The sequence below is a fragment of the Mirounga leonina genome, unplaced genomic scaffold (assembly GCF_011800145.1).
Source record: "Mirounga leonina isolate KUSES-001 unplaced genomic scaffold, KU_Mleo_1.0 Mir_151, whole genome shotgun sequence".
Classification (NCBI taxonomy): Eukaryota; Metazoa; Chordata; class Mammalia; order Carnivora; family Phocidae; genus Mirounga; species Mirounga leonina.
Window position 1 is genome coordinate 57,381,529 of NW_023270377.1, and position 24,713 is coordinate 57,406,241.

Below are 24,713 nucleotides of genomic sequence, written 5' to 3' on the forward strand. Positions count from 1 at the left end.
GCGGCGGCCTCCTGGCAGCGCAGGGAAGCGGCGGCTCCGAGAGCGTGAGGCCCTGGGGAGATCCGGCGGAGGCTGCCGTCGGGATGGAGAAAGCGTCGAGTGGAACCGGAGCCGCCGGGGATGGATTTCCTCCCCAGCCCAGCTCCCTACAGCTTGGCTGGGCCTGCTCCAAGCACCTGCGAGGTGGAAGAGGCCTGCGTCTAGGGCCTGACAGCTGCAGCCGGCGAACGAGGCGGGCACAGCGGGGTAACAGTTGAGCCGTAGCCGCTCTCGGGAACCTACGCCGCCACGGCCGCTTATTGTCTCTCCCCTTCCACCCGGGGGCAAACAGGAAGCGCGCCGGCTGGCCGAGCGACGGACGGGTATTCGGGCCAATGAGCATTGGCGACGGAGAGCGTGGTGGCGAATGAGCGCGGAGAAGAGAGGCGGGACTTCCGGGCGGGCTGTCACCCTCTTCCCCCCTTTTGGGCTGGAGGCTCCACCTTTTGTGTTTCCCGCACAGTCAATCAAAATAGGAAAAAAAAAATCCCCGGACCGCTCCGGCCGTGTCCGCCGCCGCTTCCCGCATCCTCTCCCGCCGCCGCCGCCTTCGCTCCTCACCATGTGTAAGGCGGCGGGGAGCCCCGCCTGAGGTGCCCTAAACACACTATGACCGGTACGTAAAGCCGAGAGAGAGCAACCCTTGCTGCCGCCGCCGCTGCCGCCGCCGCCGACCACAGCCAGCCCGGGGCCGCCGCCGCCGGCTCCCGGCCCCCTGTGTGCGACCGAGTGTCTGTGAGAGGCAGAAAGCCGCACTCCCCTCCGCCTCCCTCCCCTCCCGGCCAGCCACCGTTCACCCCTTAAGCCCCAGCAACGCCGTGTCCCTGCCGGGCCCTGGGGCGGGCGGCCCGGTCCGCCGGGAGCGCATCCCCCCGTGTGCGGGCGCGGGCGGCGGGCGGGCGTGTGTGAGTGACTGACGGTGCGAGAGGAGCGAGCGCGAGTGAGAGCGAGCGGCGCGAAGGGAAAGGGGAGGAGAGGAGAGGGGGCAGGGGCAGCGCGGGGAGGAGGAGGAGGAGGGAAAGAGGAGGAGGAGGAGGGTTACAGGCAGCGGCGGGCGGGGGCAGCAGCAGGAGGGGAGGAGGGATCCGCCGCCGCCGCCGCCGGGGGGCGGGTGGGGGAGGGGAAGGGGACTCGGTCCGGGCTTTCGGAGTAATTTCGCCTCGGCCCGCGGGCCCCCTCCCTCTCCTCCACCCGCCTTCCTCCCCACCCCCACCCCCCCGCGCTGTGCCTGCAGCTCCCGAAAAGCCCGTGAAACAAGAGGAAATGGCTGCCTTGGACGTGGACAGTGGCGGCGGCGGCAGCGGCGGCGGCCACGGCGAGTATCTGCAGCAGCAGCAGCACGGAAACGGCGCGGTGGCGGCGGCGGCGGCCCAGGTGAGGAGCGGCTGAGCCCCGGCCCGGCTCCCCCCTAGCGCCGCTTTCTCCTCCCCTCGCCTCTCCCCTCCCTCCGCGGCTCTCTCCTCCCCTCCCCCCGCCCCGGGAGCTGCCCGCCCGAGGCGCCAACGCTCCGACCCCGCCCGCGCTCCCCCTCCCGCCGCCTTTTTGTGAGTGTGTGTGTGAGTGTGTGTGTGTGAGTGTGAGCGTGCGAGCGTGTGCACCCTCCCGGGGGTGGGTTCCGGGCGGAAGGTGGAGGCCCGGCGCGCCGCCCGCCGCCCGCCTTCCCGCGGACGGCGGAGTCGGTGTGCGTGCGAGCGGGAGGACGCGAGCCGGAGTCGAGGAGGAGGAGGAGGAGGAGGAGAGCGCGCGGGCTGGCGCTCGCCCGGGCTCAGCCTGCGAGGACCGAGGCGCACTTCCTGTGCGAGCGGCGGCCCGGCCCTAACCGCCACCCCCTCCCCCTGTCTCCCTCTCTGAACCCGCCCATCGGGGGTAGGACACTCAGCCGTCACCGCTCGCCCTGCTGGCCGCTACCTGCAGCAAGATAGGGCCGCCATCGCCGGGTGACGACGAGGAGGAGGCGGCCGCCGCAGCCGGGGCCCCCGCCGCCGCCGCCGCCGGAGCGGTAAGTCTCGCGCGCGCGGCCCGCCCCCGCCAAGGCCCTGCGCCCGCCATCCCGGGCCTGCGGCGCGCCCGCCAGCCGAAAGGCCTCCCCGCGCCGCGCCTTCCGCGATACGGACGGATCGCGCAGCCGGGGCGCCCTTTCGGGCTCTTTCGCATGCCCGTGTGGCTCGCAGGCCAGCCCAGGCTTTCTCTAAATTGTCACTGCGGCGCCTCGATCCAAATTGACTACAAAATGAAGTCAGAGAGGGCGGGGGTAGAGGACTCCAAAATGGATGTTTGAGCAATTCATATCAGTGCTGAAAACTCCTTCGCTGAACACTACAAAATTTTCAAGCACAGCCTATCGGCCATAGATAGTATCAACTACAGAGGCAGTGTCTTTAAGTCTTTAGTTTCTAGTATTTTTTGAACCTGGAGCTTTTTCTGCTGGAACTTACTAGAGCTTACTGATTTAAATCGCAAATTGCTAAAAAGAAACCAAAAAAGGAATGAAGGTTTATTCTTTGAATTACCCTTTTGTATGCAGCAGTGAACACTTTGTGAGTGCTTTTTTAATGGCCATTCTAAATTGTTGAATTTTAGTTTTTGCAGACTTAAATTTGCAGGAATTTTTCATAAGTAGAGTAGGTGAAACATTCAATTAGCGGCCGTTGAAATTGGCGAAGTTACTTAGATACTACTTTGGCTTTTGAAATTGAATATGAAATACCAGTGTTAGAAACAAAAGTACATGTAAGGAATTGTATTTATATGCATGCTAACGTATACTGTACTTACAGTTGAATTTGGTTGGCAAAGCTGTATTTTCATTTTATTACGATTATTGGTCTGATAAGGTGTGGGGTTCTGTTTGTAGTGTCTTTAGTTCGGGGGCGGGGGGAGGAGCTGGTCAGTGTGTTGTATGAGGGCTTAATAAAATCAGCTAGGCACAATTTTTAAGACTGTTAATTGTGATTTTTATCTGTTTGAATCGTCGCTGTTGTGTTAAACATGTAGATGGATTCACTTACTAAAATACTAAAAAGCTCTCCCAGTCGTTTTTGGTTTCTTTTGAGGTGGATTATGGGAATTGATTTGTGTAGTGGTATTTTGATTGGTCACTACAGACAAAAAAGTATGATATTTGGCATAGTCTGCAAGAAATTCTTAGTATGTCTAGACACTAAAAGTGAAGCTAATGTTAAGCTGTATTGTTAAATACTGTATTTGTAATTTTAGTGCTTCAAATGACACTAGAGGGAGGGATGTGAATAGCTTTAATTTCTTAAAAATATTCTGGGTTTTGTGCTTTTGTAAGCTGATTAAAATGTAAAAGCATAAAATTATGTTTGTGAGAGGCATGGTTACTTCTAAACAAACTATGGATTGGTAAGCCTTTTTATGAATTATCTCTCTAGCCCCACAGTGCCAAAACAAATTGACTGTTTATCTTAAAATACCACTGCACAAGTAAAATTGCAAAGCAGATTGCTGCTTCTTGTCTTTTACAGTATTTTCAATTACAAGGAAAAACTTCTTGTAGCTGCAACTTACCTAGTTTATGTAGCTCACTGATGGGGGAGGGGAGAAGTGAAGGAGGAAGTTATGGGTGAAAAATACGTATATGTACTTGTGTACGTGAATCTCAGCCCTGGCAATAGAACACTGTCTCTGGTCTTATCCTGCTGTGCTCATATAGTTGTAGGGAGGTTGTTTCCATGCCTCTTCAGCTCCTCCTCTCAGCTACCAAATCTCTACTGACATCACATTTCCCGCCAGATGAACATGAACTAGAATCAGTAGGAGCACTTTTCTTTGTATGTTTGGTACGCATGCATAAAATTTTTCACTGAGTAGAATTAGTAAGATTGGCTTGAATATGTTTGCCTTAGCAAGTGGCAAAATTAGTTTTCTAGTTTAAAAGTGAATTTCAGACATGTACATCTCAGAAAATGGAAGAGAATTTAAGTGATTTTTATGGGCATTTTTTTCTATTTAAAAATGTGCTTAGATAATCTTACTGTAATCATTCAATTACTGGGACTCATCAGAGGTCGTAGGGAGCTTTTTTGTAGCTGTGATTTTTTTTAAATTTTATTTTGGAGTAGTTTTATATTTATAGAAAAGTTGCAGAGATAGAACTGAGAGTTACCTTATGCCCTTCACCCAGCTTCCCCTAATGTTAGTATAACCATAGTGCATTTGTCAAAACTAGGAAACTAACAGTAATACAGTATTAACTAAAATACAGACTTTATTCTCATTTCACTTTTTTCCCCCACTAATGCCCAATTTTCTGTCCAGGATCTAATCTAGGGTACCACATTGCATATAGTATTTTTGTGTTTAAAATCAAATAGAAATATACACATAAAATTCAACTTTGTGCTGGTTTAGTTTAGTATTTTAAGATTAAAAGGGCATTGAAAAGCCAGTCAGCTGCACTGGAGATTTGTTTTAAGAGTTTTGAATTTAGAATTTGTTATATTATGATATGGGTTCTTTCTGGATCCTGGCCAAGAATGGTTATCCCCAGTGCAGTGCTGAATAGGTCTAATCATAAACCATTCTCACCTATAATGTCCCACAGCATGGACTCCCAAAGTTGGTTTGATGGCAGGTCTCTTTTTTGTACTTTATTATTAGAAGTTGTATAGTTAATTTTAGTAATAAACCAGGAAATACAAGATGTAGATCTTCATGCAATATAAGTTTGCCCAATCTGTATTGATTTGAGTTTCTGGGTTATTAATTTGCTTAGTCCATTTGTACTTTAGTTTAAATTGTAATCAGTTAATTGGGTAATTGTTTTTATTTGAAATTGGTTTTGAGTTCTTCAGTGTTCCTTGAAGATTTTAAGAAACTTGAGTATTTGCCTAAGAGTGGTTCTTAGTTTGTTTCCACCTTAGCTTCATACTTGTTTTTGTTTCCAGTAACACTCTGCCCTTGCCTGTTTCTGGCTTTCAAAAAGCCATTTGTGGGAACTGAGAAGTTAATAATCCTTTCCGATTGCTATGCAATAAGTGGTATGAATTTTTCTTTTTTCCTTTCCACAGGTATTATCTGAGAAGATAGCCTCTTTTTTTTTTCCCATTCAACTGCCCCTCCCCCCCTCCATGCCTGGTTGCACTGGAGAATGCCCTTGTAATGAATTGCTATAGCAACGTCCCAGGGCTACTCTTGGTTTTGGTCCTTTTTACCTTGTGATTTTGTGTTTATGTACAGAGGGAGACTTAAGAGTACCTTCAGTTACAACTTTTTACAATAATGCCAACTTCCATGTCAGATGGTGTCTTGTTAGTTGTCTAAAAAGAATATTAGAATTACTGAGAGAACACTGGTAGATTTTTCTTGAGGGTTATCTGAACCAAATACTAGTTCTTGCCTGGGTTACGTGTTTTTATGTCTCTCTTCTTTTGTTTCTATAGTGTTTCCAATAGCCTAACATCAAACATTTTTACAACTGTTCTTTGGTCTCAGATGATTTTCTAATTCATATTTTTTCGTGGTGTACTGCTGATAAAATTTCTCTTACAAATGAATGGGCTTCGTAAAGGTTCTGTAGTTTGGAAATTTGGGGGGCTTATTGTGGAATTATGGAAATAAATAGGTTTAAAATTGGTGTAGTTTTTCATAGAAGACTAATTATCTCAAGGTCAGTTTTATTGATCAGTTCAATCATTTTCTTTGCAATGATTTTAAAGTAAATACTTTTAACTATTCAATAAATATTTACTGATCTTTATGCTAGGAATTGTACTAGACATTCAGATCATCCTCAGTCCTCATAATCTTACTAATCATAATGTTACCTTAGGATTGTATAGTGCTTTATAGTTTGTAAAACATAACACTTTCTTTTGGTTCTTATGACCCCACAAGGTAATAATTTTCCCATTTTTAACATAAAATTGAGTCCTGTTCTAAATCACACACAATTCCACAATTCTAGCTTAGGACTAGAAGTCAGTTCTGAGTTCTTTCCTTTCTAGTGTAATGTACTCCCCTCCCCCAAGCATAATGGTAGCTTAAAAATCATGAAGGTCTAATAGTTTTCTGACTCCGTGTTTTCTCTCCAATTCCATTAAAACATTTAATACTTAGTAAATTTTTTAAAGCATAAATTTATTTCATTTAAAAGATCCTTTTTGTTGCCTTTTTTCTTAAATTATTTGTTGCTGGTTTTCCTCCCTCTGGGTTTGTGCTTCATAAATATTTCTTGTATATCCATTTCACCTTAGGTTTATTCAGAAAAGTTCAAATACATCATGCTGTCTTAGGTTTGGGGATTTCCCTTCAATTAATGGCCTGCATTGTTGGGAAAAGTGGTACCACGGTTTATTTTTATTTAACTTCTGGAGAGGGGTCCTTGGGTAGTACTTACTCAGATTTGTCATTTGAGTAGCTGTATTTATTTTCACAGAATTTCTTGACTAAAAAGCTGTTCACTGATGGTTGAAAATCTGTCCTTACTACAATTTTGTAAAAAGTAATACTTAAGATGCCACAAATTTGACATTTTTTTAAGGATGAAAAAGGACAAAATGCCAGTATTGTAAAATAATCTGTACCTGAGATACTGTATTCTTTGGTATAAGTTGAATAATTGTAAATTTAATGCTGGTCAAAAAAAAAAATTCAACAGTCAATTCTCCAGAGGTAAACAACAACCTTAGAAAAATAAAGATTGGATTTTAGACATTATATTTTAGTGTAGATTTCAGTATGAAGTATAGATGTAAATATCTTTATTTAAAATGCCAAGAGACTGAAATGAAACATGAATTATTGCTCTGATATTGGGAAAGATGACTTAGGCTTGTAATTCCTGTACCAGATAGAAGTTGAAGAATGACATGGAACTTTAATGACTGGTCTTTATTTTAGTAATTTAAGTTTGATAAATTTAAATGTTTGTATTTAAAAGATGATTATTTTAGTTCAAGACTATACATTTGTCCTGGGTTCCACATTTTATCTGTCTTTAGTCTCTTCCGGCTTTCTTTCAGTCTCCTTCATTGGCTCTTAGTTATCTTTATAAAACACAGACCTGATTGCACCACTCACTTGCTTAAAAACCTTTTATAGCTTTCATTTACTATCTGTAGGATGAAGTCCAAACTCCTTAGCAGGATCTACAAAGCCATTAACTACAGGCCTTGATAAAAATGTCTAGTCTTGTTCCCCATTACTTTTCTCTGTGAATATGAGCCTTTTCTGGATCCTCTCTTGAACTCCAAACTACACATTCTTTAGAGTTTCCTTTTGTCTGTGGCTGTTGTTTTATACCTTTATGAATACCTCTGTCTCTCTTTTGTAGCTGCCTATGGTGAAGTCATAAATTTTATTCTAAGATTACTTAAAATATCTCTTGTGTGAGATCTTTTTTTTTTCCCCCATCTTCTATGTTCCCAAAAAGCGTTTTGATCATATGGCTGGTGCACACCACTATTCACATAGTAGTAGCATGTATGTGTATGTCTGCTTGGATAAATTGGGAACCATTTGAAACAGAGATTGTTTATTTCATGAGCTTACTCATATGCTTATTTCAACTTGGCTGATATGCTCAAATCTCTTGAATCATTAAACTGTGGTTCATCCATTGAAGTAATGCTTTTCAACTACGCATCTGTGTGAAAATTAGGTAGTTTTTTAAGAAACTCTTAAAATCTTCTGGTTCTATAATGGTTGTATTAAATTTTGTGGAATGGTTCATACTGAGAGAACAGTGTATGTCTTCACCTTTTTGTGTGGTCATATACCTCCTTTGAGAATATGATGAAACCCTAGATTATCCCTTTGTCTCCCAATTGCACTTTCTCAAAAAGTTGCTATGTTCATTTAGAGGATTCATAGATCCCTTGAAGCCCAGGTGTGGGTCCTGCGTTGAGAATGCTGGGCTAGATACACTTATACGTTTTCATTGTCTGGTGATACACAGAGTCACAGGAAATTGCATATAGATCTAGAGGGAAGTGGCATAGGAATGGCTTTATTTTGAGGGTGAGTAATTCATATAGGATCTCATTCCCCATTATCTTTACCCTTGGTCTTAGTGGGAGACAAACTTAGTATAGAATTAAAGGCCTGGCTTCTGCAGTTAGACTTGGCCTAGTTTTAAAAATCCTGTCTTGGCCATTTGAGACCTGTGTGATTTTTGTTTCTCACTTATTGCATTTGTGAAATGAGGATAGTGATAACACCTACCTTACAGGATTGTTGTAAGGAGTAGATGATATAATCTTATAAATCATTATCATAGTACTTGGCATTAAGAGAATGGCTCCAGTGTGAGACATTACTTTATTCCCTCAAAAAATGTTATTCTTTGACATTGATGTATAAGATTTTATTGCTTTCTGCTTTCCTTTGTTGGTATTTTTCCAGTGTTGCCTAATCCATAAAATATGAGGATGATAACTGAGAATTCTATCACATCACAGAATGCACAACGGATATGTCTTACTGCAAACATAAATAGAGTAGTAGGTAAAACCATCGTCTATATCCTCCAGCTTTTAGAGTCTAGGAAAACCTTTCAGATGGAGTGACTTTGCCATGTGGTCACAGGGCAATAATCTTAACTCATTAAAAAATTTTAAGGTCTCTTTTTTTTTTCTTGGTAGTTCGTGGGAAAAGTAAAGAATTTGATGGCTTGCTAATGGAATAGCCTTAGCCAAGAAGTTTACTCTGGAGGACATTAATGTATGCCATAAAAGAGTAGCCTTAATAGTTTGACTTAAGGTTTACAGCAACAATATACAAATCTTAACTTCTCTAACTCAGATGACTTGATAACACTGTACTGGTTATGTTTGTTTTTTGTATACAAATATAATGTACCTAATTAGTGATATATATTTTTAGTAGGTTATATGTATTTTTTTTAACTCTTCAGTGTTTGAGATCTTTGGTTTGAGCTGTCCATCATCTTTCCTAGCCACTTAACTTCTATTGATTTAACTGTATGGATTAGAGATCATAGGTGAGGAATTAGAAGACCAGTTCGTAAAACAAAGATTACTCTGAAGTTTTTTTCCTGTTTAAATAGCATGGGTTATCTTTGCAGTAACTAACAAAATTGGAAATAATAATTATTGTGGTTTATATAGTACTGCTTCAGTATTTGAAGTCTGCTGTGTTATTAAGAGAACTTTTAATTTCAGGTAGTAGAATTCTGTCAGTTCTTAGATTTTTTTGAGGACTGGTTTAAATATGCCACAAATATATATCACATAACATTTTTTGTTTTCTTTATCCAGACAGGTGATTTGGCTTCTGCACAGTTAGGAGGAGCACCAAACCGATGGGAGGTTTTGTCAGCCACACCTACAACTATAAAAGATGAAGCTGGTAATCTAGTACAGATTCCAAGTGCGGCTACTTCGAGTGGGCAGTATGTCCTTCCCCTTCAGAATTTGCAGAATCAACAAATATTTTCAGTTGCACCAGGATCAGATTCGTCAAATGGTACAGTGTCCAATGTTCAGTATCAAGTAATACCACAGATTCAGTCAACAGATGGTCAGCAGGTTCAGATTGGTTTCACAGGCTCTTCAGATAATGGGGGTATAAATCAAGAAAGTGGCCAAATTCAGATCATTCCTGGCTCTAATCAAACCTTGCTTGCCTCTGGAACACCTCCTGCTAATATCCAGAATCTCATACCACAGACTGGTCAAGTCCAGGTTCAGGGAGTTGCAATTGGTGGTTCATCTTTTCCTGGCCAAACCCAAGTAGTTGCTAATGTGCCTCTTGGTCTGCCAGGAAATATTACCTTTGTACCAATCAATAGTGTCGATCTAGATTCTTTGGGACTCTCGGGCAGTTCTCAGACAATGACTGCAGGCATTAATGCCGATGGACATTTGATAAACACAGGACAAGCTATGGATAGTTCAGACAATTCAGAAAGGACTGGTGAGCGGGTTTCTCCTGATATTAATGAAACTAATACTGATACAGATTTATTTGTGCCAACATCATCTTCATCACAGTTGCCTGTTACTATAGATAGTACAGGTATATTACAACAAAACACAAATAGCTTGACTGCTTCTAGTGGGCAAGTCCATTCTTCAGATCTTCAGGGAAATTATATCCAGTCGCCTGTTTCTGAAGAGACACAGGCTCAGAATATTCAGGTTTCTACAGCACAGCCTGTTGTACAACATCTACAACTTCCAGAGTCTCAGCAGCCAACCAGTCAAGCCCAAATTGTGCAAGGCATTACACCACAGACAATCCATGGTGTGCAAGCCAGTGGTCAGAATATATCACAACAGGCTTTGCAAAATCTTCAGTTGCAGCTGAATCCTGGAACCTTTTTAATTCAGGCACAGACAGTGACCCCTTCTGGACAGATAACTTGGCAAACATTTCAAGTACAAGGGGTCCAGAACTTGCAGAATTTGCAAATACAGAATACTGCTGCCCAACAAATAACTTTGACGCCTGTTCAGACACTCACGCTTGGTCAAGTTGCAGCAGGTGGAGCCTTGACTTCAACTCCAGTTAGTCTAAGCACTGGTCAGTTGCCAAATCTACAGACAGTTACAGTGAACTCTATAGATTCTACTGGTATACAGCTACACCCAGGAGAGAATGCTGACAGTCCTGCAGGTGAGTCTTAAGTCTTGTCATGCCATAGATAAGTGATTTGTTGACATGCAGGGATATTTTTTGCTTTAAGGTGTTTTCTATATCTGTCTATCTTTAAAGGTGATGATACATTTCCCTTTGTTTGTATGAAAAGTAGACATCAAGGTGTCTTCCAGATTGTTCTTGAAAGTTTTGAAGTCAAGGATTCATTTCTTCATTATGCCATAAATTACGTTTGTAGTTTTCCTTTAATTTTATATCTGTTTTCACATCTGATTGGTATTGTCAAGCATTACAAAATTTTTTTTGGCAGGTGAGGTGTCTTGGTTGTGCTTCTTGTGATGTAAATTAAATATTTTTGCATTATATTTGTCTGGGGAATCAGGTTGTCATGGTGAAAACGTGGCACTGGGAGCCAAGACCATTTATGTTGTCTCACCCACTAGCTAACTGTGTGATTGTGGCTAGATTGTTTTCTCTTGCAAACTCGGTTGTCTCATTATATAAAATGGGGTTATTGGACTAGGTAACTAAATCCTAGGGTACCTTCCAGACTGAAAATTCTTTGAATCTGTGATAGTTTATTCTTTCAAGTGTGTAGTGAGCATTAAATTTAACTGTGCTAGATATATTGTTATTGATAGTATGGGTAGAAATTTCAGAAGTCTACTCTTCCAGTGTTGGCAGAAATTAAAAATACAGTTTAAAAGAGATGGTATCGTCATTACCTTAATGTTCATTTAGATGACATGTTATTGAATGTTTTGTTGTGCACTAAATCCTTAGTTTTACACTTCTCCTTTGTATTTGGGTTCTTGTGGTGACTACTACTATTACAACCTTCCACTTGAGTCAGATTCCAAACTCTTACATTAGGACACTTGAATTTGATTTATTGAAATAATTCCTATCACAATAGAGATTACCTTTTTTCTTTGGAGAAATTTGTCGTCTATACTTAGAAAATTGGAATTGTTCTAAAGCCTCAGATCTGTACTTGGCAAGCCTTTAATTGTATTTGAGCCTTCTGAAGCAATGGTTTAGAGCACCCATTATCAAAGCATGGTCTGTGGACCCCTGGGGGATCCCTGAGACCCTCTCAGAGGTCCTTGATGTCAGATTACTTTTCTTAATACTATAGTTACTTGCCTTTTTCGTTGTGTTTACGTTTTTGTTTTTTTTTTTTTAAGATTTCATTTATTTCACAGAGAGAGACACGGTGAGAGAGGGAACACAGCAGGGGGGGTGGGAGAGGGAGAAGCAGGCTTCCCACTGAGCAGGGAGCCCGATGTGGGGCTCGATCCCAGGACTCTGGGATCATGAGCTGAGCTGAAGGCAGACGCTTAATGACTGAGCCACCCAGGCGCCCCTCATTGTGTTTACATTTTCACAAAATGGCTTGTGTCTTAGCAAAAATGAAATTAGTGGCACCAAACTGTACTACTAGTTGTTGTATTCTTCATGATCATGTACTTGCAGTTAAAGAAAAATGCACTTTTCACTCAAGAATGATCTTGATGAACCAGTCAAAATAGTTATTTTTACTAAATCTCGACCCTTGAGTGCTGTATTTCCTTTTTTAAAAGATAGCTTTACTGAAATATAATTCACATACCGTAAAATTCACTCTTTGAAGTATATAATTCAGTGGTTTTTATGTAGTCACAGACTTGTACAACCATCACCACTATCTAATTTTAGAGTGTTTTCACCAAAAAACCCATGCCCATCAACAGTTAACTCCTCATTTCCTCCCTCCCCTTAGCCCCTGGCAACCACTAATCTACTTCCTGTCTCTCTGGATTTGCCTATTCTGAATTTGCCTGTTATTTCGTATCAGTGGAATAACACATTTTGTGGATTTTTGTATCTACTTCTTTCATTTAGTATATTTTCAAGGTTCATCTGTATTGTAGCCTGTGTCAGTATTTCATTCCTTTTTTGTGGCTGAATAATATTCCACAGTAAGGTAAATGAATAGACTGCAGTATATATCCAGTTGAGGGACAGTGTTTCTACTTTCTGGCTATTATGAATAATGCTGCTATGAACATTTGTGGACAGTTTTTGTGTGGACATGTTTTTGTTTCTTTTGAGTATATACAAAAGAGTGGAATTGCTTGGTTGTATGCTAACTGTTCATGTTTTGAGGGACTGCCAAACTTTTTCTAAAGGGACTACACCACTGAGTGTTCCAATTTCTCTACATTCCTACCAACATTTACAATGGTCTTTATTTTTGATCATGGCCATCCTGATATCCTAATGGGTGTGAAGTGGTATCTCATTCTATTTTTAATTTGCTCTTCTTGCTGCTTGTCTTTGTAGTATTCATTGTGATAAAATGGGAAGTATGCTTTAACAAAGCATTTCTGCTGTATACCAAAATAAGGTGATTGTCTTAAAAAATTTTTTTTTTGATTGTGCAGTTGTAGGAGTTGCAAGGTGAATTATATGCTATTTTCATAAAAGATTGTTTTTTCTTGAACAACTGACAAACTATGGTTATTGAGAGATTCATGTATTTAAGAGCAAATATTTTCTTAAAAAAAAAAAAAAAAGAATTAAGTGAGCTGGTTAATTAAAGGAAAAAAGCCTGACGGTATTTGCTACCAATGATAAAATTTGGGTTTTCCAGTGAAAATTAGAATTTTGTAAAACTCGAAACTACTACTATGAATTTGATAGCTTTACTAATAAAATACTTTTCTGATGAGATGGAGAGTGATATTAATAAATGGGATTTTTTTGGGGTTACTGTATTATAAAGAAATGTGCCAACATTTGGAGGACCTATACGATAACTCCATGAACCAGTAGTTGTCAGATATCAATTCATGTTACAAAATCATGCAGGGGTAAAAAGATCCATTCAGAGTTTGAGATAGACCAATCACAAGTGTGTAGAAAGTTTGTCAATATGGTTTCAGGTTTTACAGTACAACTGACCTATAAGAAACTGCCACTTGTCAAGTTTGGTATATAGTATCAAAGAATGCTGAAAGGCAATCAAATTACTCCTCCTTTTCCAGCCACGTATCTTTGTAAGACTGGATATTCAGTCTGTGCTTCACTCCAGACTACATGCTGCCAACAGAATGCAGAGGCAAAATATGAGACTCTAGTTGTTTTCTTTTAACCTAGGCATTTTTTAAGAGTTTTGCAAAAATGTAAAACATGGTCTTCTCATTAAGCTTTTGTTTATATTTTTGGACAATAGTAGTTTTTCATAAAATGTTTAATTTGTGTTAACATGTAATGGATTTATTATTCTTAAAACAGAAAATCATAGTTTCTCATATGTTTTTTTTTTTTTTTTTTTTTTTAGATTTTATTGATTTATTTGACAGAGAGAGAGAGAGACAGCGAGAGAGGGAACACAAGCAGGGGGAGTGGGAGGAGAAGCAGGCTTCCCCCGGAGCAGGGAGCCTGATGTGGGGCTCGATCCCAGGACCCTGGGATCATGACCTGAGCTGAAGGCAGATGCTTAGTGATTGAGCCACCCATTAAAATATATAATCTACATGAACAAAAGTGTTTGGAGACCTCAGTAATATTTAAGAGTTTAGAAGGAGTTCTGAGACCAAAAAGTTTCAGAATACTGATAGAATGACAGACTCCTAAAGATACAGCTGGTAGTTTTTAGAAACCAATTAAAGTTTGAGCAAAATTAAAGGTCGTAGAGATCTATACATGTTAAAAAAATCCTAGGAGATTAATTTGTGATTTTGTGGATTTATGAAGTAGATTGTTACAGAGCACTAAATATTTCAGTACAGTGGTTTATTTCTAAAATACTATCAGAATAGCAACGTTGTATGAATTAGATACAAGATGGACTTTTTATTCTCAAATTTTACTTTACAAATTTAACTTAGTTTTGTTTTATGTTTTAGAAAGAGATCAGGGGTGGGGCAGAGGGGGAGAGAGAGAATCTTAAGCAGGCTCCACATCCAGTGCAGAGCCAAGGCGGGGCTCGATCTCATGACCCTGAGATCATGACCTGAGCTGAAATCAAGAATGAGCTGAAATCAAGAATCTGATGCTTAACCGACTGAGCCACCCAGGCGCCCCTAAAATGGACTTTTTAAAGTGGTAATTTAGTTTATTGAATGGTGACAAGGAAGGGTAAAATAAGGAAGTACTCCAGAACGCCATTAAATGCGAATTTTGTCCCAGTTTTAAAGAAATAGGGAAAAAATTTGAGAAAATAAAAGTTAAAAGAATGAGAATAAATGCTGCATAGTATACAGTGGCATATTTAGTAATGGAACCTGGAAATTTTAATTTTGGGAAGATTTGGTAAGAGGAAAATGCCCCTTGGTGTACTGTCTTTTTAATTGGCAAGAAGCCAGATAAATTATTTTAGGATGTGTTTTACCTGAAACTAAGAATAAAGTTTTTTTTGTCTGTGTTAGAGCATAGTATGCGCAGAGGAAATGCTTAAAACTTTTCATCTTTGGTTTGAATTTTTGTATTTGATAAGTATGGAAATAATATAATTTTCACAATGAATGAGAAGACACAGATTCTTTTACTGGGACTCTGGAATTTCTTTGACTTTTTGTTTTTCTTAAGCTCCCCTTTAACAAAAATGACCTCTACTTCAGAGGCAGTTTTAAACTGTTCAAGGCAGTGAGTCTGACTCTGGACCCCTCCTCGTGATGGGTATGTTTAGTGCCTCTTACCCCTTAGAAACCAGATCCCCATTTTCCTTGGAAGGTAGAGCAGCTCATCATGCCCCAAGCTCCAACCCCACTCACTGTTAATATTTGTTTCTTTTTCACTGAGAAAATGCATGTTGATTTGATTTAGAGAACTTCTGTTTTTGAAGTTTTACTTTGTCTACCATTGCTGTGTATTTGAAAATGGGTGGGAAGAGACAAAGTATGGATTTATATATCTTTCCAAAGTTTTTTCTAGTCAGAAAATTTCCCCAAAGTTCAAACCAAGACTTATTCAGTCTCTCAAATTTTAGTTCTTTACCAGATTTTGTTCTATATGAATACAAATTTATTCTTTAAGACTGGGTGTATTTGAAATTCAGTCAGGTGTTTGAGGTAGGAAGAAAAGTTTATGGAAATCATTACTTCTTTAGAGCAAAAAAACCTCATGTTTGGAATTTCCCATTACCCTTGAAAAACTGCATAGTTGTGAACTAATTGGTAGCTGTGCTTTTTAAAATTAATAGTGAATGGAAACATTACAAAAAGTTGGATTTTTAAAACTTTTATGGTTAATTTAAGTATTAACGGGCAAAAGGGAGAGAGAGAGATGTCAGCTACTGTTTAGGTGTTTTTAGTTACGAAATTCTTTCTTGCAGTAATCTTGTTACTATTCTAACATTTGGGTAGGGAAGGAAACTGGCCCAAGGCTTTCACAACAGCCTTTAGGGTTTTGGTTGTTTTTTGTTTTGTTTTTTGGTTTTCTGGTTGTCGTTTTTCTGTACTACACTGATTGGATGTTCTGCTGTTTAATTTGCATCAATATGGGTTTTTTTTTTTTTTTTTTTTCATTTTTTGGAGAAAGATACTAGCCTATTTTTTCATGGTAAGTGGGGCGAGTGTCTTCTGGAACAACTTCATTGGCAATTCTAACAAAATAAAAGTAATGGTTTTTGGTTTTGTCTAAGGAATCACATGTCAGAACTGCCTGATTATAGGAATGTATAAATACTGCTAAAAGGCCAAACCTACTGCTTGAAAAGTGGTGTATGGTGGAAATGCAGTCTTTTTAGAGCTAAAGAAAGAATGGGAAAAAATGTGCATGTCTGTGACCCATGATGATTTAAAGTGATTGGTAGATCTTTTAGCCCTCTTACACAAATAGGGGTCCAGTCTAGCTATTGTTTTATGTAGACCTTAAAGTTTTATTATTCAGTATAACGTGAGGACCTTTTAGTTAGGTATTGTACATTATACCCTGCTTTGTTCTAGTTCTGAGTTCTTCAGTTGGGAATCTGTACCCTGTACATGCATGCCATGGTCTTTCACTAAATTTTTATTTCAGAGCTTGGGAAAATCACTCATATTCTGATTTTTCCCCAACAATATTTTTTTGTTCATTCGATTTTAGTGTTATCATAATTATGTATTTCCTATACTTTATTAAAGTTTGCTTTATCTGCTTATAAAGTGATACATGTTTGGTATGGAAATTTTAATGTAGAAAGTGGAAATCTCTAATCTCTCAGGAATCAAACTTGGTGTCATAGGCGTTTTTTTAATATTATAATTATATTGCCTGTACAGTTCTTTTATCCCGCTTAATTTTTAGTAACTTTTTAAAAAAAAAAAATAGGATGAACATATCTGCTAAGTATTTAGGTCAGGAATTATAGCGTATTTAATTATCTATTAATATAGATAAAAGTAACCCCACATGAGGAAGAGCCAAGGATCAGATTCACTGCTTAAAACCAAGCTGGAATAGGGCTCCCTTGTGTTAGAGGGGAGCTTAAAAAAAAAAAAAAATGGTGCTGCTCTCTTACTCCAAGGTATGGCTTAAATGAGACTTATACTTACAGAAATGAGAAGAGGACACAAGGAAATAGGACAGGAACAGAATCTGTGATCAGCATCTGAACCGGTCTGAACCATTGAATTGTTAGCTCAGTGTCTGAATTTGTGATATCTCCAGTATTTTCTCTAAAGCCAATATAAGACATGGATCTGCACTGGGGCCAGAGAGACTTGGTGGAAGCACTTGTAAAAATTCCAGACATGGAGCTGTAATACAGAGAAAAATTTTACTCAAGATAAGCCTGAAAACCAAAATTCCAGAATACCTGATAAACATAAAATCTATGAAAGATAGCCAATAAAATCAACAGTTTGGAAATGAATTCATGTCATATTAAAGAAAGAACAACCTATTGAAGAGTTTAATTAGTATGTTTATAATTGTCAATGAGATAAAGCTGTAGCATTTTTAGAAAAGTTGTAAAAGGAGGGTAGATATGTAAAAGAAGCAATTAGAAATGAGAAACATTTGCTTCTAAAACACATTGTTGAACATTTTGATATTTCTGAAATTGGAGTACATCTTACAATCCATGTCAATGTTTAATTGACAGTGCTTTTTCTTTTTTACTGGTAGTGGTGTGTCTTGTCAGCATTGTCTTGGATGAAATAGAGAAATTTGTGGAGGGGCCGGGGGAGGGAGGAAACAGGACAACTTTTAGGCTAGACCTAGAAAAAGAGTGAGTCAGTAGTAATATACTAAGGAATTTGCCCAAAATATAGCATAGAGATAATGAACGAGTAGTCAGGAGACGTGAAAAATAGATTGAGAGCTACCAACGTAGGAATTTTAGAAAAAGAGAATAGAGTGAATGGCAGGAGAAGCAGTATTTGTTGAGATAATGGATGAGAATTTTCTTGTGTTGAAGAAATACAGTTTGCAGATGAAAATCTTACTTCCAAGTATTAAGATAAACAGAAATAAGTTCACCCCTAAAATTATGGAGAAAGGTAATCTTACATTTAGCAGAAAGAAAAGACAAATTATTTACAAAGAAATTACAGACCTACAAATTTGTCATCAGCCACACACACAGATCCCAGAGGATGGTTTAGTAATATCTTCATAGTACCAACAGAAAATAACCAGCGGCCAAGAATTCTGTATGCCATTAAACTTCTACTCAAGAGTTAGGATGTAATGAAAGACATTTTAATTCAAGACCTGAGAGTTTACTATTCAAAGACCCTTACTAAACTTAACTACTGAAGGATTAAGTGGAAAAATGTTTCCAGAGGAAATGAATGGGAAATGAGGAAATAATAGTGATCACAGAAGTGGCTAAAAAATTGTTTATTTTTTTAATTTTTAAAAAAGATTTTGAGAGAGAGGGCACGAGCAGGGGGAAGGGAGAGGGAGAAACAGACTCCCTGCTGAGCAGGGAGCCTTATGCGGAAGGACCCTGAGATCATGACCTGAGCCAAAGGCAAGACACTTAACTGACTGAGCCACCCAGGCACTCAGAATTAACAGTTTAACTCACAATAAAATACTTGTAACTTTAAAAATTATAGGAAATTTCAAAAATACATACAAGCAGAAAAATGTATAATGAACCTTAATGTAACCACCTCCCAGCTTCAGCATTTGTCAGTATTCTGTCATTCTTGTTTCCTGTATTTCTGCTATTTAAAATTTTATTCTTCCTGGAGTATTTTATTTATTTATTTTTAAGATAGTATTTATTAGAAGGTGTGTGCACGTGGGGAAATGGGAGGCGGGGTTGGGGGGAGGGAGAGGGAAAAGGGGAGAATCTCAAGCAGACTCCTTGTCAAGCATGGCCCTCCATGGGGTTCTTCCCACAACTCCAAGACCAACTGACTGAGCCATACAGGTGTCCCTCTTGCTGGAGTATTTTAAAATAGAATTTCAGAATTGTAAAATTTTACCCCAAAATACTGATGGAACGCTCCTTGTGTGGTCTGGGAGCCCCTGGTACCCTTTTCATGGGGGTTTGTGAGGTCAAAGCTATTTTCATAATAATACTAAGATGTTATTTGCCTTTTTTACTCTCACCGCACATATAGTGTGTACAGTGGAATTTTCCTGAGGCTACACAATATGTGATAACACTACAGATTGAACACAGAAGCTGATACGAAGATCTAGTTGTTTCCTAATAAGCTAGATGTTAATGAGATTTGCAAAAACTTCCTACTGTGCTTACTTTTTTGAAAATCTATTTTCCATTAAAATGTTATTTTTGTTAACATTTAATGAGTTTATTATTTTAAAATTAATAAATACAGCTTTAAAATTTTCCCAATTTTGATGCCTGATATGGTAATATGGATATATATGCTTATGTAAACAAAGGCCCTTTGAGGTCCTCAAATATTTAACCAAGTTTTCCCATTTTTTATAAAGACATAATTTACATGCAGTAAAATTCATCCTTTTTAACGCATAATTCTGCATTTTGACAACTGCATGCAGTTATGTAATCTCCACCATACTCAAGATGTAGTATCATTTCATCACTCCTATCAGTTCCCATGTGCTACTTCATAGCCATTCTCCCTCACCCTGTCCTCTGGCAAATAGGTATATTTCACAGAACAAAAGTTCCTTGACATCCTCAGCAATTTTTGAGAGTTAAAGTGATCATGAGTTTAGAAGAGTTAAATGTTTGAGACCTACTCTGATGAATAAGGATTTTTAAAAATATAAGCACAGTACCGTTATTTACTATACCCTAAATTTCTGGTAATCTTTTAATATTACCTAATATCCTTGCAATGTTTAGTTTTCCCCAATTGATTAAAAAAAGTCTTTTTAATAGTTGAAGGGGATAAAGAGGTACAAATTACCAGTTATAAAATAAATAAACCACAGAGATGAAAGTACAGCATAGGGAGTATAAAATAGTAGTACTGTAATAACATATGGTGTCACATGGTGCTATGCTTATTGTGATGAGCATTGAATAATGTATGAAATTGTCAAATCAGTATGTTGTACACCTGAAACTAATATGACATTGTATGTCAATTATACTTCAGTAATAAATTTTAAAAAACTTTTTTAAAGGCCTTTTTAGAATTTGTTCAAATTAGGATTCAAACAGGGACTGTGTATTTTATTGCTTGATGTGCCTCCAACTCTCTGCTTCTCAACTAATGTTTTACCAGCTTTTCATTGTCATTTGGATTCGTTATTTCATTAAGGTTTGTAAAGTGGTGACTTTTCTAATTTTCTGAATCCTTTTGTGTTACAGCTTTGAATCTTCCAGAAAACACTTTCCCTCATTAGCTATTTGGTTACCCAGAAGTACAGTTTGTACAAGAAAGGCAGGATAAACTATTAAATTCATTCCTTTTGTTTATCTGTTTTTGGAATGAGTTTGTCTCCTAGCTTCTATTAGAGATTCCCCTTAGTTTTTTGGAATATCATTATGAACTCATTTTATCAATTGTGTTTTAATATATAGCAATTACTCTTGGTAGTTAATGTTTATATTGTTGGAGAATAAATGGAATGTTAAACATGAAAACCAAGGAATCCAGGTGTGGGTAAAGGTCCTTGTCATTTTTAGGATAATCTTTAGAGAGAATAGTTTTAGTTTTTTTTGCAGAAATTTAAATTTTGATATAAGTATCAAGAGAATAAAAATGCAATTTTTAACTTATAAATTGGGGCAGGAGATAGAAAATTATCAGTCCAATAGAAAAGAAATATAGTAAAGAAAAAGAATCATAGATACAGAAATTCAGGACAGCTCTGAAAAGGAAACAGGAAAAAAAATACTAGTAATACTACCGTGAGTAAAGTTGATAAGTTATTTACTAGTATTCTGCTATATAATCTTCCAGTCTTTTTTTCTGTGTATATTATATACTATTAAGTGTCTTGATAAAATTGAGGTTATATACATGACAGCTTTGTAACTTTTTTCAAACAATGTATTGTGTGTATTTTCCTACAGTGGTTTTTTTCTATATGATTATTTCGTTTCATTACTAAGTATTTTTGTATGGATGTTCCATGATTTAACTAATCCCCTATTGTCAAGTGTTTAGGTTCTCATTTTTTTCCTGTTACATAGAAATCTTTGCTCCCATTTCTAATTCCTTCCTTATGCGGAAGTACTAGAAGTGGAGTTGTTAGGTTAAAGAATGTTAACTATTTAAGGCTTTTTTTATATATTGCATAAGTGCTCTTGTACCAGCATTGTATGAGTATCAGGTTTTCCATACTTCTTTCATACTGGGATATCATTTTATCAAATGAGCAAAGTTTTGGAGGGTATAAGTAGAGTCTAATGCATTCATTTATTATTGGGGAACTTTAACATTTTTGCCTGTTTATTGGCTGTTTATGCTTCATCAGTTGCCTTTCATGTTTTTTTTTTGTATGTTTCACCCCCACTAATTTGTAAAAAAAATTTTTAAGACATCTTTATATGTTAAGGACGTTAATCTTTTGTTACCACAAATATTTTCTCCATTTGTTTGCCTTCAAGTTTGTCATGCTGAGTTTTGGGTACATGTAAGTTCTTACTAAAAAAATTTTTTTTTTTTTTTTTTAAGATTTGTATTTGAGAGAGAGCAAATGAGCTCGAGTCAGGGAGGGACACAGGGAGAGGGAGAGAGAGAATCTCAAGCAGATTTCCGCTGATCGCGGAGCCCAAAACAGGGCTTGATCTCATGACCCTGAGATCATGACCTGAGCTGAAACCAAGAACCAGATGCTTAACTAACTGAGCCACCCCAGTGCCCCTTACTAGATTTTTTTTGAGCAAAGTAATTTAGAAACTTGAAGCATAGTTTTTGAGTTTAGTTTGTATTGATTTATGGTCATCTGATACAATTCAAGAGTTTCTGCAAGACATTGAGTATTTCGATTTATAATTCTTACATCTAGAAAAATACCTAGAGTATATTATATGCCTTTCAAAATAAAATCAACCTTTAATGTATGTTTTTGGTGACACTTGTTATTTTCTTAGTATCCTATGGAAATATAGCACTCACACATCCATGAGTAATTCTTTGAGGATGATACTTAAAGCAGTCTCATATCTCTAACATTGGTAAATATAATAGCACTATTTTTCTGATGTAATTATGCAATTTAAGTCATGGAATCTTTTAGAGGTCAACTAATTGAACTCATTAGATACATTTTTTTTTTTTTTAAAGATTTTATTTATTTATTTGAGACAGAGAGAATGAGAGAGACAGAGAGCACATGAGAGGGGGGAGGGTCAGAGGGAGAAGCAGGCTCCCCGCCGAGCAGGGAGCCTGATGCGGGACTCGATCCCGGGACTCCAGGATCATGACCTGAGCCGAAGGCAGTCGCTTAACCAACTGAGCCACCCAGGCGCCCTTTTTTTTTTTTTTTTTTTTTGAGAGCAAGCACACACATGCTCATGCACACAGAGACAGAGGCAGAAGGAGAGGGAGAGAATCTCAAGCAGGTTTCACCCTCCAGGTGGAGCTGGATGTTGGGCTTGATCTCATGACCCTGAGATTATGACCTGAGCTGAAATCAAGAGTCAGAGGCTTAACCGACTGAGCCACCCAGACATTCCTCATTAGGTGCATCTTTAACAAATGGCTGCTCGTGTCTGTTTTTAAATATTTTTTTAAATAGTATATTCAATCTGTCATTAACTGAATTTATTCCATAGCATAGCCAGTAATAATAATGCAAATTAGAATTCTGGATAGACACAACAGAATGGAAATCACCTAATGTGTGATTTTTATTAGTATGCTTTCATTGATACATTGATCTATAGTGTCGTATTTTAATCTAAGAATAACTTTATTAAAGCTAGTCTCTAGGGGCGCCTGGGTGGCTCAGTTGTTAAGCGTCAGCCTTTGGCTCAGTTCATGATCTCTCGGGGTCCTGGGATCGAGCCTCGCATCGGGCTCCCTGCTCCGCGGGAAGCCTGCTTCTCCCTCTCCCACTCCCCTTGCTTGTGTTCCCTCTCTCGCTGTGTCTCTCTCTGTCAAATAAATGAATAAAATCTTAAAAACAAAAACAAAAACAACTAGTCTCTAAAATACTCGGTCATTTTAGTGGTTCTTGGAATAGTTTTTGTATTCAACTTTATTTTATGAGGGTATTTGACGTGTTGCGATGCTTTTCATAAATCTCATAAATTCTCCTCTGATAAGTAGTAACATCATCCTCCCAGCAGCCTAGATGAGAGCAATCTATATCATTCATTCAGTCAACAGATGTTTGAGGGTATGCTAAAGTATTCCAGGTAATGTTTTTTAGGTTCTTGCAATAGTAAAGAGACAGAGTCCTCACTCTCATGAATTTTGTGTTTTAGTGGATGAAGATAAATAGCCAACAGTAATTTTAGATAATTAGTGTTATGAAGAAAATAAAATAGGGTTATGGAATAGTAGGGAACATGGAAAAGCTGGAGGATGGTGGTTATTTTAGGTAGGATGTTTAGGAAATACCTCCTTATAAGGAAATGGAATTGAAGTACAGATCTGAACATTAAGAAAAGAGCCTGTTATTGAGATCTAGAGGAAAGAATATTCCTGGAAGAGGAAATGGACTGAGATAGTTGGAGCTTAGTGAATGAGAGGTGTTGGAAGATGAGATTGGAAGTAGGCAGGGGCCAGATGATACAGGCCATGGTAAGCTGTTTGGATTTTTATTTATCTTTTTTTAAGATTTTATTTATTAAGATTATTTATTTATTCCAGAGAGAGAGCGCTGTGGGGAGGTGGAAGGAGAGAGCGTCCCAAGTGGACTCCATGCTAAGCATGGAGCCCACGGATGTGGGGCTTGATCTCACGACCCTGAGATCACGACCTGAGCTGAAACCAAGAGTCAGACGCTCACCGACTGTGCCACCCAGGCGCCCCTTAAAGATTTTATTTTTAAGTAATCTCATCATGGGGCTCAAACTCACTACCTCAAGATCAAGAGTCCCATGCTCTACCATCTGAGCCAGCCAGGCACCCCTATTTATCTTTTTAATAGGAAAACACTGAAGGATTTTGAGTATGGAAATGATACCATTTTATGTGTTTTTAAAAGATCACTCTGGCAGATCCTTGTGGCAGATGGGGATGGGGTGGGTGGGAGTTGGAATGGCAGAAGTCAGCACAAGGCTAGTGCAATAATCTAGGCAAAAGAGGATACTGAATTTGGCCAGGCTAGTAATAAGGAAAGTCTGGGGAAGGGTGGAGTTAAGGGAGAATTAGGACTTCTGTTTTGGCTTTGTTAAATATAAAATGCTTATTAGATATTCATGTGGATGGTTTAGGTAAACAGGTGGATACACTGTTGGGCTAGAGATAAAATTTTGGGAGTCATTAATGTAGATAGTTGTGACTGGATGAAATCTTATTTGGCTGCATAATAAGCTGTGACAGGCAACTTAAAAAAATGCCAACAACTTGTGTTCACTTTCCTCCCAATTCTGATTTAATTGCCCTTCATGAGGTTTAGGAAAGATATATTTTAAAAGTCCCCAAGTGATTTTGAGGTGCAGCTGGCTTGGAAATAATGTAGTAGAGAAAGAATATAGCTAGAGAAGAGATCGGAAGATAGTGTCATTCTGAGCTTCGAATTATTTTTCTAGGTTTTCAAATGTA

The 24,713-nt window shown here is 38.8% G+C and overlaps 1 protein-coding gene across 2 annotated transcripts in view; it reads left to right on the forward strand.

The window, feature by feature from the left end:
- Window positions 1–297: 297 nt before the first annotated feature.
- The window catches only part of SP3 (Sp3 transcription factor), a 55,788-nt gene continuing 31,372 nt past the window's right edge, over window positions 298–24,713 (forward strand). The window contains exons 1-4 of one of the 2 annotated variants that reach the window (XM_035007738.1): window positions 298–655; window positions 1,274–1,413; window positions 1,910–2,038; window positions 9,282–10,641. In XM_035007738.1, the coding sequence (XP_034863629.1) occupies window positions 649–655; window positions 1,274–1,413; window positions 1,910–2,038; window positions 9,282–10,641 (1,636 nt within the window). In that variant the 5' untranslated portion in view covers window positions 298–648. The remainder of the gene's footprint in view (window positions 656–1,273; window positions 1,414–1,909; window positions 2,039–9,281; window positions 10,642–24,713) is intronic. The other variant, XM_035007739.1, reaches the window with a different exon arrangement.